Source organism: Pelobates fuscus, chromosome 1 (genome assembly GCF_036172605.1).
Source record: "Pelobates fuscus isolate aPelFus1 chromosome 1, aPelFus1.pri, whole genome shotgun sequence".
Classification (NCBI taxonomy): domain Eukaryota; kingdom Metazoa; phylum Chordata; class Amphibia; order Anura; family Pelobatidae; genus Pelobates; species Pelobates fuscus.
Window position 1 is genome coordinate 178034469 of NC_086317.1, and position 18780 is coordinate 178053248.

At 41.1% G+C, this 18780-nt stretch overlaps 1 protein-coding gene across 1 annotated transcript; it reads right to left on the bottom strand.

Moving 5' to 3' along the window:
- Positions 1-3008: 3008 nt before the first annotated feature.
- TAF11 (TATA-box binding protein associated factor 11) lies at positions 3009-18446 on the bottom strand. The gene is made up of 5 exons (XM_063444404.1): positions 18220-18446; positions 11860-12008; positions 11689-11776; positions 11471-11567; positions 3009-4075 (listed from the first exon to the last, which is right to left on the bottom strand). Exons 1-5 carry the CDS (start codon positions 18328-18330, stop codon positions 3945-3947), a joined length of 576 nt encoding a protein of 191 aa, XP_063300474.1. The 5' UTR covers positions 18331-18446; the 3' UTR covers positions 3009-3944.
- Positions 18447-18780: the final 334 nt, after the last annotated feature.

Below are 18780 nucleotides of genomic sequence, written 5' to 3' on the forward strand. Positions count from 1 at the left end.
CTCGCAATGCGGCAGTCACCGGGCGGAGTGCCCGTCGGGCCTCCAACGTTATAGGAGACAGGTCGTTATACAGTGACACTTGTGCTCCTCTGTAGGGCCATGTAGGCCGTTCACGGGCCTTTTTTATCATAGCATCCTTCACCGGAAAAGAATGCAGACAACACACGAGGTCTCTCGGCCCATTTTCCAGTGCTTGCAGTCGTAGTGCTCTGTGTGCCCTCTCGAATTCGATGGTTTGTGGGGCAGTCGATGGTAAAAGGGACTGAAAGAGTTCTGTAAGTAGCTCCTCCGCGTTCTCAGCCCCTTCAGCCTCAGGCACACTGCAGACGTGGATGTTACACCTCCGGCCTCTATTATCTAAGTCCTCGATCTGTCGTCCCGCCGATGCGAGTCTCACTGTGAGGGCTCCTGTTGCCTCCTCCATCGCGGTGATGCGGCCTGCTTGTGAGGTCACCTCTGAGCGTATCCCCGCCATCTCTGCCCTTAGTGTATCCCGGATGGTGAGGACCTGGAGGTCAACCTTTGTGACCATATAAGCTGTCAGACTCCGCAGCTCATCCCCTATTCTTTCGAGGGCCGGGTTTTCCGAGCCTGCCGGGGATGTCGGCGCCATCTTGGGACTTGCGCTGGGTTGTGGTTTCAGGAATCCATCCAGGGGCCCTTGTTGTGAGCTTCTCGGGGTCAGGGGGTGCTCTAAACGTTTAGTGCAACCCATTTGGCCTCAATTTCTGCTTATTAGGTGCTCTCAATTCATCTTGGTCAGAGCCGGAACCACGCCCCCTTCACTGTATGTCTTGGGGCTGATGTGTACTGTGGTCGTTGTTGCCGCCCAGGAGTGATAGGACTTGTCTTTTTGTATTTGTTTTCACTTTTTGTATCACACAGCTATGTTACAATGCTGCCACCCATTCCATGTGTTCCCTATTAACCCCTTAAGGACACATGACATGTGTGACATGTCATGATTCCCTTTTATTCCAGAAGTTTGGTCCTTAAGAGGTTAAGGGTTAATAAGTATATGGAGGTGTATATGAAAAATACTCCTCTCTGTCTCATTAGAGATATCGTTGCCAGAAGCTTTCTTTGGAACTCACTGGCTCCAGGCAAAAGGTAAAGTTATCTCTCCATATAAGCTTCCTGGACTCGCTGGTGTGTGAAGAGGGTTATTGATCCCTTTTTTGCCCCTATTCTCGCCATCTTAAATTTCTTGTCTCATCTTTTCTCACCCAGAGGTTCCTATCTTTTAATCAATGTGATGCGTACCGCTATATCAGCGGAATACATCCACTTTCAGGGTCTTTTGGTGGGCAGAGACCATGGTGACTTACGTATTAAGTTACGGTAGCCTTTGGTTTCTAAATATTATCACCTTTAGGACATTTCTTGTGTCTTACACTTTTTTACAGGGTTTGGAGAATTGTCCTCTTTGCCAACTATCGGCAAAGTTTACACTTTTGCGTTTAGTGTCTTTTTGGCAGTTGTCGGGCATTCACGCCTTCAACATGGCTGCATTTACCTTTTCTCTGTAGAGTATTACCATCCATATTTCACAGCGTGCTGAACTGGATTCTGCTAGTTTCCTATCCCTTTTTCCAGTTTGATCTGAAACATTGTGTAGTTTCTACTCTTCTTAGTTTACGCATCCATCGTGGTGTCCTTATGCTCATCTGAATCAGGTCAGCTACTTATTTCCTACAGTAAACCTCACAAGCAAGTTCCGGTTACTAGAGGAATTGGCAGGAATTGACTCGTCTTTTGGCAGACTTATAAACGCAGACTTTATCCATCGGCTGCAATCTTCAACACAGGATGTATAGGACTTATATGCTCACCTATAGCCTTTTTAAAATGTAACATTTGCTGTAAGGAAGCACCAATACCAAGTAATAGGAACATATGAAATAATAGAATATCCCCATTCCTGTACTAGCCAGTAATCTAAACCACTGTTGTACTTACCTGACACAGGAAAGTATACACAAAGCAGCTGGTGACAGAGAAATATAGATGTCTGCAGGCCTGTTTTCCACAGGCAAAATTGTTATTGAAAACTTGACAGCAACCTGATAGCCTAAGAGGATTAGACCAGACTTCTTTATGCACCATTAAGGAGAAAATGTAGGTAAACCAGCCATGTGTATATCCAGTTAGACTTTAATGGGGCACTATAGTCATCAGCAGCATTACAGCTTAATGTAGTGGTTCTGGTGTCTGTAGCATTTCTCTGCGGGCTTAGCATTGTGAACTGTGCTTTTTTTAGAGAAATGGCAGTGTAAACATTGCTGCCTCTAGTGGCTGTCACTAATACAGTCACTAGAGGGACTTCTTGGTTTAGGTCCTGCAAGGTGTGTTGAGATCAGCCAAAGAAAACATATGATTACAAAAATAAATAAAAAGGTACAGTACCATCTGCTTGCTACAAAAAAAAATAAGTTTATGATTGGCAACAAAGGATGAGATTAGCTGCAGAAGTTAGATCTGGAGAGATTGTAAATTAGTATTAATTTCAGTGTTATGGTTACAGTGCATGCGTTACCTTTTCTTAATATGAACACAGAAGTAATGTCCTCAAGTGTCCATTTGCTGCTCAAACTAACGTGGAATTATAACATAGTTACTTGCAATGGACAACCAATGAGAATGTCAGCTGATGCTTTGACCTGTCATTGCAGCCCCTTGGTTGCAAAAGCATTAAGCCGGAGAAGTAAAGAAGACTTGCGCCTAGGGACATTACTTATATTTTAAAATGATAAAAACAGTTTACCACTAGGTAAGGTAAGACCGCGCCAGTGGATTCCAGCATTTTAACAAGACCCAAGACATGCAATGCCAAATGAACATGTTAATTAGTTCTCAGTGCCTAAACCCTCCTCTTGGTCCCAACATGACAATTAACTGTTTAGTAAATATACCCCATAAGTAACTTATCTGTTAACTGAAAATAATTAACTTTCTCATATTGAAAACCGCCGGTGGAAATCATACAAAAAAATATAAAGCACAGAGTCTTAATTTGATAAAGAATTTTATTATGGTAAAACCCATGACAGATGTAAGAATGTCATACAAGGAATCTTAACCATTAAAAAGTTCCTTATGCAGGAGCGATATAGTTTGAGCACTCCTCAACTTTCAAACACGCAGAACATTAACAAAATTATATATGCACACCACATAATCACTAACGTGTGCACTGTCGGGAATTCAAAGTGAATCTAACATTTTAGGTCAAAATAGTAAAAAGAAAAAATCTAACCATTCCAGACCATGATATTTCCCAAACGTGGCTTTATTTTGTCGAAAATGGTAAAATTCATCAGATGGCATAATACTAACTAAATAAAGAAGCTAGTCACTTTACACTTTAGCGTATATATATATATATATATCTACAAAAACAGAATTACAGAGCAGTAGTTTGTAAGCAATAAATATACCATAACATCTAATTGTACAAACAACAAACCTGAAAAAAACAAAAAAATTATGAAACTAATGACTTCTCAGACATTGCCTTAAGAACATTAACCTTCATACGAGTACATCTTTTATTTATGGGAAAGTCAGTTTTAGCTAAATTAAGTTGAGACACACTTTGGAAACTGAATTGATGTTTAGGTTAAAAAAAAAAAGCGAGATGGAAAAAAAAAAAAAAAAAAGAATCTTCAACTCAGCTATACTCATGACTATTTTAACCATTTTTTTGTTCCAGTTCACTACCGTTTGGTGTTTAATTTAAATCTCTTAGTGCCTTTTTTTTTTTTTCTCTTTCTTTTTCTTCTTCAAATAAGGAGTAGCCCTACTCACAAGCTTTATCCACCAACTCACTTTCTCTTTCTCACACACAATTGTATAATGGATCCCTATACTGGGGTTAATGTTCTCCAAGAAAGATTTTGGTGTTTAGTAAATAAAAAGGTTTCTTCGCAAATATACAAGTATTGTTAACTGAACAAAATCTTTTTGTGTTTGGAGTCTGGAATCTGTCCACGAGATTTCAACCTACGGAGGGCTTCTCGCATATGTCGAGGCTGGAGAGGTGGATTCTCTCCCCACTTTTCACAAACATCCAATGCTAGAAGGGAGAAAACAAAACAAAAAAAAAAAAATCAGTCTTCCAGAGATCATCACCTTCATGATTAAAAAAATAAATAAGTAATTGAAGCTATATTAACCCCTTCAGGACGGAGTCAATAGTGCACGTTCTGATCAAAACAAAACGTAAACAAAAACTGGAATTTGCGCTATATGTCTGTTCAACCGTAATTCACCTCTTTCATATTATATGCACCCACACTTATTATATATAATTTTGTTCAGGAGAAACAGGGCTTTCATTTCATATCAAATATTTATATATGAAACACAATTTACTATGAATAAAATTTCAAAACTGTGAGAAATTTCAATTTTGTTTTTTTTAAATTTGTAGTTCCGCCTCACATTTTTGCTGTAAATGTCATAATACTGTTGGGTTTTACCGCAGAATAATGCACATATTTGTAATCAGCAATGTCTCAACAGTACCCCCCCTTAACAGGTTTTATGGTGTTTTGGAAAGTTACAGGGTCATATACAGAACGTTCCATTTTCAAATTGAAATTTGCCAGATTAGTAATGTTACCTTTGAGACGGTGTGTTAGCCCAGGAATGAGAATTACCCCCATAATGGCATACCATTTGAAAAAGTAGACAACCCAAGGTATTGAACGTGGGGTATGTTTAGTCTTTTTTAGTAGCCACTTAGTCACAAACACTGGCCAAAGTTAGCGTTCATATTTGTTTTTGTGTGAAAAAAGCAAAAAACTAATATTTGGCCAGTGTTTGTGACTAAGTGGCTACTAAAAATGACTGGACATACCCCATTTGCAATACCTTGGGTTGTCTACTTTTGCAAATGGTATGCCATCATGGGGGTAATTCTTATTCTTGGGCTACCATACGGTCTCAAAGGCAACATAACTAATCTGGCAAATTTCAATGTCAAAAAAATGAAATGCAAGCCTTATATGTCACTCTCTAACTTTCCAAAACACCATAAAACCTGTACATGGGGGGTACTTTTATTCTCGGGAGACTTCACTAAACACAAATATTAGTGTTTTAAAACAGTAAAACATATTACAACAATAATATAGTCCATAAAAGTGACGTTTGTTTGTAAAAAATGCAAAAAAAATTCACTTTTACTTAAAATATCATCGTTGTAATACAATTGACCAGTTTTAAACACTAATATTTGAGTTCAGTGAAGTCTCCAGAGTAAAACAGTACCCCTTATGTACAGGTTTTATGGTGTCTTGGAGAGTTACAGGGTCAAATATAGTGCTTGCGAATTAAATTCACTGCACTTTCTCCCTGTGTTGTCAGGCATGTCAATAAAATTTTAATGAATCAAATGACATAATTATGTTAAAAGATTACTTAAATATACACGTAGAATTTTTTTTTTTAATTCTTTATTTTTCTTGTGCATTTGAGTACATAACAGAGGTACCTGTAGCGCCACGACAGCGATTACAGGCATTTCAATGGCTTACATTGTCATGGTAGAGATAAACAGCACATTTTTAATGAGAAAAATAACAGGCTGGGAACACTTTAAAGATTTTAAACATGCTATATACAGGTTAGCTTTGTATGACTTTCACGGTGGGTCACAATGGGGGTTTCAAGCTTGAGACAGTGAATATACAGTGGTTCTAGCGTGTATAGTAGTGGTTGGATATGATTAAACATTGCCGAACTAGCGAAGGACCTCGGTCAATGTCTCGACAGCTTAGGTAAGTACTGCGTCTTCGCTGTAGTTCGCAGGCATGGCATTAAAGTAGTAGCACTCTTTTGTTTACGGTGTTGACAATATAAACAGGCTATTCGTAGTCATATTGTATAAGCACGGTTGCAGTTAGCAGTAACTTAATGTAATAATACATTTAAAAGTTAAACTATGTGTATTTAAGCTTAGACACATCATACAGTGGTTAACATTCTGTAGGTAATATCACTATTGCTAATACAGTTAAATGTCTAGGCTTACATTCGTAGGTGCATGTATAAATCGTGAGCTATGGTCGCAATAATGCTTGTTAAAGCAAATCAATTCACTCCTGTCAAGCTATATATCTATGTCGTAATGGACAATAACGATACTCGATGTTTGGGCATGCATATAACATAGCGTGACCTCGCTTCACTTCTAAACATAAAATTAAAATGCTGTGGCAAGAGCTATGTAAACTTAAAGTGAGAGACCACTGGGGCTTGCTGTGTACATGAGTAACTTCATTTGAACTGTGTAGTGTTAGGGAGAAATATCTATAACCAAGCAGGTTACATTGGTGTTATAGAACAAGTTGTGGCAGATGATAGCCGTGTTGAGGCTATAATTAGGGGCAAGACATTTCAACAGGGAAGAGTTATTACGCTGAAGGAGAGGGTGTGCTTAAGGGGTGCACTAGAGGCTATGGGCTGAAATCATACCCCTCCTGTGAGTGGTGGGCTATCTTTATGAGAAAGCCTAGTCTCTTGGGGTGTACAAGTACGGGAGTGAAGGAGTTAAGTCCGGTGATGGAGCACCTCGCTGTGGGTTTGCCTGGAGATTTACCCAGTTCGCTGGCTAGTAAGGGCCCTTCAGTGTTAGGGATTAGCATGAGCTGGTAATGGGCAGTGAGCTGCCTGTCGTACCGGCCTGACAAACATGTAAACACATTATGAATAATTTGAGGTGATGTGTAGTCAATTAATAATAGAAAACAGAGACTGTAATATGAATTAAAGTTAAGGGCATAGTAAAAGCATATTGTCCCCTATAACCAAATGCAGTGTCTTAAAGTAAAACATCGAGTATATCGTAGGTAGGATCGTTGCTTGTTTTCTCGAGTGAAAAGTCGTAATTTTTCGTGGTTTTGGTGAGTCCTGTCAGGAGCTAGCTCTGTGTGCGACTTGTCTGCATGGCGGTCAGGCCCCGCCCCCCACGTAGAATTTTAATATATATGCATTTATTAGGTATTTAAATTCTACGTGTATACTAATGTAATCTTTTATGTAATTATATGTATTTATCTCTCTCTCTCTATATATATATATATATATATATTTGCGGTTATTTGGATTTTATAGATAGATATATATAGAATGTCATTCTAAGTGTATTTTGTTACCAATATATATATATTAATAACAAAATACAGTTAGAATGAAATTACATATGAATATATAATTTATTTTACATTTTGTTTCAATATTTTATTTATTTTATTATTTTATTTATTTATTATTGTAATTATACATATATATATCTATTATATATATATTTATATATATATATAATATATATGTAACGTCATTCTAAGTGTATTTTAATACTAATATATACACTAATATTAATATTAAAATACATTACGTATGAGGTTACATATATATTATATATATATATATATATAAATACTTTTAATTTATTTTACACGTTTAATGATTTTGCCGTGGGGGGGCTGCCTGGGCTGTCAGGTGGCCCTCCAGAAGAGGATCGCGGCGGAGGTGAGTAGTTGTGATCTTCTGGGGGCTTATGCCGTTACGGCGTTCTATGCCGCCGCGACGGCATTAAAGCCCTTTAAAGCCGCGACGGCATAGAACACCGTAACGGCGTTAAGGGGTTAAAGGAACACTTTAGTGTTAGGAATACAAACAAACATTATAGTGCTCAATAGCAGTTTAGGCCCTAAGCCCCACACAGAGTGGAGATTAAAGGTGTTACTAGGCAGCAATGTAAACACTGCTTTTTCCATGACATTTACATTAAGCTGTAGTGGTTCTGGTGGCTATAGTGTTCCTTTAAGACATTATTAATATTCTTAAAAAAAGGACAAACTTTGCATTTGAAAGAAACACAGTTTCAAATTATGCTGCGTCAACACTAAAACACCTAAACTGGATAAACAGATGAAGTTATTTTTCCAGACACAGCCCCATCCATTACGCATATTCTTCTTTTAGACCTTTCCACTCGCAAATTCTTAGCAAATTTTTAGTCATGTCGACTAAAATCTACTGGAGATTTAGTAGACTAAAACCAAAACAATTTAGAGGACTAAAATTCGACTATAAGTAAAATTTATTTTTAGTCAAAAGACTATGACTAAAACTAGATTGAGTTTTGGCATCTTAAATCTCTGTGAAAATAATCTCGGTCAATGACACAACCACCAAACTAATATGTATAAAAGCCTTATCACTGATGCAAAACTGAAAAATTCTATTCATGGCAAAAATATAAAAAAAAAAATAGGATGACCGATTATTGAACCGTAAAATGTAATTTTAATTAATTAAGGGGAAATTAGGTTTATTTCATAGCAGACAATGTATACTTACAAATAACTTATTTTCTTCTGAATGGAGACTGTACAATAAAATTAACATATGCATAATTATAAATACAAGGATAAAGATAACATGTAATGTGATCATGTGAAAGAAGATCAGATTGTGATATTTGCCCTTCCTAAAAAGATGGGATAGCTAAAGTGCAAAACAAACAAGGAAAGTTCTCTGAGTGAGTGGGTTTTCAGAGAGTGAAACAATAGAGAAACTCTAGAGATGTGAGTGGGAGGAAGAGAAGAAAAGAAGCCATAGTTGACGGAAGATAAGTTTAACAAGGAGAGTATTGGGAGGTGGTTGGCAATATAAAGAGGAGTAGTGTTCATTTGAACTCTGTAGGCTTTGATTAGCATTTTTAAATGGAATCTGGAACTAATGGTGAATGAGTGGAGTGGATAGCATACCAAAAGAAGCAGCTTATGAGTATAAATACATTTCAGGAGTTTCTCATAACAGAATGTAGAACCTTGTTTTATTGTTCAAAGAAAAAAAAAAATAGATCAGAAAAGAACAGATTCTGAAAGAGGAAACAATAGGAGAAAGATAAGTTTAAGGTGATAGAGCCACCTTTTTTTTTTTAAATGTCTACCAAGCCTTTCAATTTTATATTTATCTCCCATCTCATTTTATCCTTTTATTGTATTATTGTAGTATAGCGCGACCTATATCTCTGTTTTTGCTACAAGCCTTTCAACACCCTGAAACTTAAAACCAGATGTGTTTTTGATTAGGGCATTCTAAAAAGTGCCTACTAAACACTGTTACTCTGTTTCCCATTTTCATATTATTTACACATTCTTTAATATGTCTTATCAGCCTCCAGCATATTGTATCTTGCATGATGTGCAAGTAAGACTATATACCCCATACCACGTATTACATGACCATTTGCATTACCTTATCTTGCAAAAGGGCAACATGGACTCATTTCTTACTTGTGACTATTTTTTGATTCTAGCCATGCAGTTTAAAAAAAAAAATTCCTTTAAACTGACAAAGACTAGATGACAAAAATAAGCGAGTGCAGCACATTCCTGATAATTGTTATATATATATATATATATATATATAGTGTAGATTGGATTAGCCCTATTAGTCCAGTAGACAAAATACCAGAGTATTGCAGTATGCAATGAAACCATACAAACACATATCTTAATGTCTTATATAGTTCTTTTTTAATATTCTCGCTTCACCTTTATTGGATCAATTTATATACATACATATATGTAACTATTTACTTGCATGCCCTGTCCTGCTCTTTTTTGTTTTATTTTTATTTTCAACTAACTTATTGACTCTCCTCTGTTTATTTACTTTTTCTGGCTATTTTCAGCCAACATGCACCTTTCACTTTCAGGCACATCTTCTGCTATTTATGACACCCCACTCATCCCCCCTCCACCCCTTCTCTAACATCAGTTGTTTTAAATGTTAAACTCTATCAGATTGATCAGTATTGCTTCAGACCTGAAGAAGAGAGGAAAACTCTCAAAAGCTTGTCTTTGAAATATTATGTTAGTCCAATAAAAAGCATTGCATATAGCAATACTCTGGTATTATATATATATGGATCAACAGCAAAAAACAGGTGTGAGGAAGGCTGAACTTGATGGACGCAAGTCTCTTTTCAGCTATCTAACTATGTAATAGTAGAATAGAAGGGAAGGCTGCTCTCCGGACTTTAAAACATAAAAACTTTTATTCAATAATGTACGTATATATGACTACCCCCATACCCCTAAGGGGTTAATGCACATGATTTTTGCCATTAGGATATATTTCTGTGCCAAACACTATGAATTATATATTTATTTGCACATCCACTTATACAAACAATAGATCGATTTATTTAGAAGCACTTAGATGCACTTTCTTTGTAATTATATTTGTGGAATCTCTCATCCTGTTGATCACGGCCCGGTTTTCACGAATGGGCCGTTTTGTTGACATGGTATCCAGGGTGACGGGTAAACCAACACGTAGACACGTAATGGAAGGGGCGTGACGCGCATGTATGCGCGCGCATACCCGGAAGCGCACAGGGTGATGGCGGGAACGCACGGAAACACACCTGAGTGAGTAACTAACTGATTATTTATGTATATATTGGTCACTGATGCACTGTACTGTATTGTTCTGCTGTTCTATTTTTTGACCCTGAGGAAGGTCCCGAGCGGGGACCGAAACGTTGGTCGTTTTTTAACCATTATTGAATAAAAGTTTTTATGTTTTAAAGTCCGGAGAGCAGCCTTCCCTTCTATTCTACTACATTATTTGGAGCTCTGGTGGTGCGCCCGGCATTGGACTGTCTTTAAGCGTGAGTGCAGGGGATATTTCTGTATATATATATATATATATATATATCACTCTACACACGGTTATGGTTATAGTGTCAGGATCCCCCTGATGCACTCCCAGCATAATTTGCCATACTGCTTAAGAACAGTTTAACAATTTAACTGGATCCCACTGGGAGCCTACACCTGTAAGCCCTGCTTCTGTATTCTCCTTGTAAGAGAATTCAGTTAGCTACACTGAGCAGGGCAGTGCTTATTGTTTGCGAGCGTCAGTTTCCCTATGTGAAAGCAATAGATTGGCTGAAGTCATCAGTTCTGATGATGTCAGCCAAGGAGGTGGATTGGGGACAGGGCCAGTGGATCAGCACAGTGCTGGAAAAAGGGGAGCTTGATTGCCTTTTAGGGGGTGAGGTGGGTTAATGGTTTTAACACTGTAGGGTCAGGAATACAGGTTTGTGTTCCTTTAACACTATGCAGATATGCTGTGCCTTCTGCAGGGAAAAAAATAAAATGCAGCGCTTGTCCATGGGATCCATGGATCCACACAAATTGTTGTACAAATTACACATGGAGTTTATTCTGAGTTTGCTGGAGACCCCATTAAGTTGAATACCAGAGGACATAAGAGGGACAAGGTCCAGAGAGAGTAATGAGTGTTGGCATGGGTGAGGCTGATTGTATTGCTGAAGTGCTTTAGGGCCTTGGAATGTTCTTTTAACATGGCAGTTATCTGACAAACAACTGCAGACATCCTTCACCTAAAATGGGGAACTCATTACAAACCACAGACTCACCTTCCTCGACAACTTCACCTACAAAGACCTTGGCAATTCCCGACATTGCAATAACAACATTCTGGGACACCGAGCATCCTGTAATAGACTGAATCAGCTGCAATACAGAATGATAACATAATGCTAAATGTTAAATGGTGGCAAAGTAAAAAAGTGTCAGAGCCAAGAGATATCATGAAATGCAGATAACTTTAAAACACATTAAAAGTATTTCATACCCGTTTTATTGCTGCTTTAGGGAATGCAGATCGACGATACATCTCATAGCGGTTCAGCTGTTCTTCTGAAAAGGAGGACACCAATATCCTACAGAAAATTACAAAAATTGTTTAAATGTCTCAATATACAAGATCATCTCCTGTCTTTTAAAGGTCCTCTGAGAAACTCACTGCATCTTCTGGATTTCATCCTCATCAACTTTCTGTTTCTTTTCTCTACGCTCCTTTATTTCTACTTTTATTTTTTTATTCTGAGAGAGATCAGATGTGTCCTCTCTTTCAGAGACCCCCAATGGGCCTGGACTTTCAGCTTCCTTCACCTTAAAAAAATAATAATAAATAAAAAATGGTGTATTTTCTTCACAAGATTAAGAAGCATGATTACCCAAACACAAAGGACTTTAATCTGCAACTGGATTAACATGCCATCTCACAAGGTCTTCCAAAGTAGAAAACACAACTCTGCCATACAAAGCTTATTACATTATTAAATTACCACAGCCAATCACCAGTAATCTTTCTGGCATCACAGAATTGACAATGGTCCTGTGTTGACTGTGGTACATAAAGTGTATCCTCTCCGCCTCCGATCCTCCCTTTCGGCTGAATGCGCATGCGCGGCAAGAGTTACAGCCTTGGTTATTCAGCCCTTCAATATGTGCCTGTAACACTGAAGTGTTATACAGTAGTCATGATGCGACGGCCCTCTATGTGCAATATTTCAGAATGAAAAACAAACTAAATTGGCCTGCTCAGAATGAGAGTTTCAGACTGATAAATGTTTTTCTGTGCATAGTTTTTTTGCACAGAAGTTAGTTCATTGGCTGAGAGCACTTCTGCAGCTATGCAAAAGCTGGATGCTAGTTCCTTTACAGCAGTGTTCCCCAACCCCCGGGCCGCGGACCGGTACCGGTCCGTGGATCAAACGGTACCGGGCCGCCCAGGGCTGGCCTTTGGGGTGTGCGAGCCTGCCGGCTAATGCAGGGCTGGCATTGCCCAAGTGCCAGCCCTGCAATGTGCCTGTGGACCGGAGGGGAGATCAGAGATCTCCCTCCCCGGTCCGCAGGCACTGTGCTGACTGCTGGCAGGGGAGGGAGTGAGAGAGGACACAGGAGCTCTTACCTGCAGCTCCTCCGGGTCCTCCTCTCGTGAGATTTGGAGCGTTGCCGCGGTAACCACAGCAATGCTCCAAATCTCGCGAGAGTGAACTCTAGCCCTGTAACCGGGCTAGAGTTCATCTCACCACCACTGGGATCACCAGAGAATCCCCACCGGACCACCAGGGACTAAGAAATGTCCCCCCTCCTCCCAGTAAAGGTAAGAAGGGAGGGGGGACATGAATATATTAAAAAGCCTCCCTACCCTCCTTACCCCCCATACACACACTGCCCCCATGCACACACTACACACATTGCCCCGCAAACACTGCCCCCATGCACACACTACACACACTACCCCACAAACACTGCCCCCATGCACACACTACCCCACAAACACTGCCCCCATGCACACACTACACACACTGCCCCACAAACACTGCCCCCATGCACACACTACACACACTGCTCCATGCACACACTACACACACTGCCCCCATGCACACACTACACACATTGCCCCACAAACACTGCCCAATACACACACTACACACACTGCCCCATGCACACACTACACACACTGCCCCACAAACACTGCCCCATGCACACACTGCCCAACAAACACTGCCCCATGCACACACTACACACACTGCCCTATACACACACTGCCCCACAAACACTGCCCCCATACACACATTACACACACTGCCCCACAAACACTGCCCCATGCACACACTACACACACTGCTCCATGCACACACTACCCTACAAACACTGCCCCATACACACACTGCCCCACACACACACTACACACACTGCCCCACAAACACTGCCCCCATACACACACTACACACACTGCCCCACAAACACTGCCCCCATACACACACTACACACACTGCCCCACAAACACTGCCCCCATACACACACTACACACACTGCCCCACAAACACTGCCCCCCCATACACACACTGCCCCACAAACACTGCCCCCCCATACACACACTGCCCCACAAACACACACACTGCAACTCTCACACACACACATACACTGCCCCCTAACACACACACACTGCAACCCTGACATACACTGCCGCCCTCACGCACAAACACTGCAACCCTGACATACACTGCCGCCCTCACGCACTCGCACCACTCACACACACACACACACTGCACCTTTCACACACACTTCACCCCTATCACATACCACTGCTCTTATGCCCAATATCCCAGCAGACCCCAGGTAAGTTGTCAACGGTTTGACTACTTACTCTGGGATGGGCTCCTGGCACTACTGGCGCCATAACTACTACACTTAGCTGTAGTGGTTATTGTGCCTGGATTATTTATTTAAATAATCTACAAGTGCCCCTCCCGAGATCAGGTTCTGGATCCGCCACTGGTGCGAGCTGTGCGGTCGCACAGGGCGCCATAACACAAGGGGCGCCCTGGCAGCCGACACGGCTCGCAAGCTGAATCCCTGATGGTCCAGTGGTGCACCTAGCAGGAGCTGCACTTAGTGAGTCAGAGGCAGCCTCAGAGATTCCCAGCCTGCGCTCTGACTCCACACAGCGCCAGAACCTCGAGGGAGAAGTTATGATCAGCACTCCCTGCTATTCACCACCAGAGGCCGGCACTGGAGACCAGGGACAGAGGAGACTTGTGATCGGGCACCAGAGAGAAGGGGCACTGCATGGAAGCAGAGGCAGCTTGGGACAAGGTAGGTAGGAGACTGAAATACAGCCTTGAGTTCCCAGCCACAGAAACTCCCCCAGTCTGTGACTGGGAAAGAAGCTGCTGAGTATAGGTGGTGTTACATCAGCATTAGTCTGCTGGTGTAACACTACCTACCTATCCTGTCTGTCACATACCCTCATCTGTACCCCATTTTTATTAACTCTCACATGAACATGCAATATACATTCAGTCTGCGTATGTGTGGGACCCTGAACCAACAATTTTGAGTCTATGTCTTTATGTGACTGTGTTTGTGATTTTCTGACTATGTATGTGTCTGTGTGTGTTTTTAATATATGTGACAATTTTTTTTTGTCTTATTGAATCAAAACAAGCGGGCCACGGAAAAATTATCAAACGTTTACCGGTCTGCGGCGATAAAAAAGTTGGGGAGCACTGCTTTACTGTACAGCACCAGGTCAGTTTTTTTAATCAGCTGCTCTTTTAACTCCCTACTGACTGATCTCTTGTATTATGATACATACACTGCTCAAAAAAAAATAAAAACACTTAAACAACACAATGTAACTCCAAGTGAATCACACTTCTGTGAAATCAAACTGTCCACTTAGGAAGCAACACTGAGTGACAATCAATTTCGCATGCTGTTGTGCAAATGGGATAGACAACAGGTGGAAATTATAGTCAATGAGCAAGACACCCCCAATAAAGGAGTGGTTCTGCAGGTGGTGACCACAGACCACTTCTCAGTTCCAATGCTTCCTGGCTGATGTTTTGGTCACTTTTGAATGCTGGCGGTGCTTTCACTCTAGTGGTAGCATGAGCGGAATCTACAACCCACACAAGTGGCTCAGGTAGTGCAGCTCATCCAGGATGGCACATCAATGCGAGCTGTGGCAAGAAGGTTTGCTGTGTCTGTCAGTGTAGTGTCCAGAGCATGGAGGCGCTACCAGGAGACAGGCCAGTACATCAGTAGACATGGAAGAGGCCGTAGAAGGGCAACAACCAAGCAGCAGGACTGCTACCTCCGCCTTTGTGCAAGGAGGAACAGGAGGAGCACTGCCAGAGCCCTGCAAAATTACCTCCAGCAGGCCACAAATGTGCATGTGTCTGCTCAAACGGTCAGTAACAGACTCCATGAGGGTGGTATGAGGGCCCGACATCCACAGCCCAACACCGTGCAGGACGTTTGGCATTTGCCAGAGAACACCAAGATTGGCAAATTCGCCACTGTGCTCTTCACAGATGAAAGCAGGTTCACACTGAGCACATGACAGACGTGACGGAGTCTGAAGACACCGTGGAGAACGTTCTGCTGCCTGCAACATCCTCCAGCAGTTTGGCAGTGGGTCAGTATGGTGTGGGGTGGCATTTCTTTGGGGGGCCGCACAGCCCTCCATGTGCTTGCCTGAGGTAGCCTGACTGCCATTCGGTACCGAGATGAGATCCTTAGACCCCTTGTGAGACCATATACTGGTGCAGTCGGCCCTGGGTTCCTCCTAATGAAAGACCTCATGTGGCTGGAGTGTGTCAGCAGTTCCTGCAAGACGAAGGCATTGATGTTATTAACTGGCCCGCCCGTTCCCCAGACCTGAATCCAATTGAGCACATCTGGGACATCATGTCTCACTCCATCCACCATTGTCACACCACAGACTGTCCAGGAGTTGGCAGATGCTTTAGTCCAGGTCTGGGAGGAGATCCCTAGGGAGACCATCCGCCACCTCATCAGGAGCATGTACAGGCGTTGTAGAGAGGTCACACACACTACTGAGCCTCATTTTGACTTGTTTTAAGGACATTACATCAAAGTTGGATCAGCCTGTAGTGTGTTTTTCCACTTTAATTTTGAGTTTGACTCCAAATCCAGACAGCCACGGGTTGAAAATTTTGATTTCCATTTTTTAATTCTTGTGTGATTTTGTTGTCAGCACATTCAACTATGTAAAGAACAAAGTATTTCAGAAGAATATTTAATTCATTCAGATCCAAGATGTGTTATTTTTGTGTTCCCTTTATTTTTTTGAGCAGTGTACTATAATGTTCATGCCTCAATGGTATTTTCTGTGTTACAAGCCTAGGTGTACTCACCATATCAGACATGTATGCATTGCCTAGATCAAGCCTGACTCTACTTTTTCTAAAAATGAAAAATGTGCTGTTATAACGAATGTCATACCAATGTCTTACTTTGCTTATTACTCTGACTGCTTACTAATGTTGTGGCATTGCAAGCTTACTTGTATTCAAATGCACAGAAAAATAAATTAATTAAAAATTACTTTACTACTGGCATTTCTTTTCAGCTTGATTTGCACAGCACATTGCTAGTTATATATCTTGGGTAAAACATAGGTTAAAAATCACAACAAATGCATATAATTTAGGATGTAGAAGTCAAACCTTTCACAATAAAAAGTTTGTGAGTGTTGCGTGTGATTTAGACAAATTGGTGCCCTCTGCCAATTTGGTCAGGCCCCCCCAAAAAAGTTATGCGTGGTTTGGGCATGCCAAGAGTTACAGGACCACTTTAGACATCTAGAGCACTCCATCTCAATAAAATGGTCTGAGTGCAGAAGTCACGTTGTTTTAATCCCTGCACGTAAAGCATTACTGATTTTGTAGCGAAAAAAAAAAAAAAAAGGAAGCATGATTCCATGGGTTGGAAATCTACGATCCACACCTGGCCCTACCTGTCCCCTAGAGTTCTACACACCACACCTGACAGCTCATTCTGTAGTGATGTGTGACGTCACGTCGTCACAACAGAACAGGCAGTGAGGGAGCTGTGCTTAGAACTAATATAAGCTGCTCCTCATGGCTCCCTCACACCAAAGACACCAAGGATTATGCCCTTTCAGGACTTAAGTGATTGGTCTACCTCATGATGTCCATTGAGAGATCCCTACTTAACTTCAGTGTCTGTGTGTCGGTATGAGAGTGTGTATGTGTGTCTGCATGACTGTGTTGTACGACTGTGATACACATAAAGGGACACTATTGGGCAACTCCTCCCTGCCTCCAGCCCTCAGTGAGCTGGACGTCTGCCTCAGCCCTGGTCACCTCAGGGGCTCAACAGGCTCACAAATCCCTGGAGCCTGGGATTTGTCGAGCCCTGGGTTAAGGGAACAAGGACAGTGCACCCAGACCACTTCAAAGATATTAAGTGGCCTGGGAGCTAATTCTCAGCCAAACCTATGCTTTCCCACAGCTAATACAAATGCACGGCAAAATGCTACGCTGTGCCAATCAGCATCTTCTCACAGAAATGCATTGAATTCCTGTATCTCTATGGAGAATGTTCAGCGATTTCATGCAGAGCGTAGATACACTGAACGTCAGTGCTGCACAGACTCAGGAAGTACCTCCATCTGAGTGATTGCCACTAAAGGTGTTACTAGACAGTAAATGAAAAGGCAGTGGTTACATTGAAAAGCCTACAGGGACTGACTATACTGACCAGAACAATTACATTAAACTGTATTTGTTATGGTTAGATATTGCCCCTATAAGTTGAAAAAAAAGTATGCATTCCATCAGTACAAATCCCTCTTGGTCTGTTCGACTAGAACATCAAATAGAATTGCCTTAGAACCCGCATAACTGCTCAGCAGACCACAACGTTCCACTCGTTTTCTACATTATCCCCACTACAACCACAACAGCTTTCGAACCAGATTGCCATTGCACACCACGAACGACAGATATCATTTTCCCTACCTATCATCAAAACTCACCTCATCCTCCCCCTCATCCCTCTGCCTCTTCTCTCGCTGCTCTGCAGAAGGCTCCGGTGTTTCCTTTTCCTCCTCGCTCTGTGTCCCATGCACAGAAGGTATCTCCGCCATTCTAGAAACTATTCATTAGCAATTGATTGAACTAAAACACTGTAATGCAACTTCCGAGTAATAAACACAAGAGAAACGTTACGAACTGTACTTCCGTTTCCTCAAGCGCCATATTGTTGGAGTCACTGAACCATCGACACAGGGACACATTGTGCCTTTTGTAATCTCTCTTTTGTTTTTTTCTCTCTCTATCATAATTGACACACGACATTATTACCTTTTGCTGCTCCTTTCTATCGCAACTATCGTAGTATATGTTAATCTGTTAAACAAAATATATGCAAGAGTATTATTTTTTTAAATCATCATATTGATGGAATATGAAGAAATCTTTAAGATATGGTTAGTAAATGAGAATCATCACAAACAAAATTTTGCCCGCAGTTTGTGCTTTTTTTTTATTTTTAAATCACACCTTTTTATTTACGTGCTCTCGAATATTATGTAAAA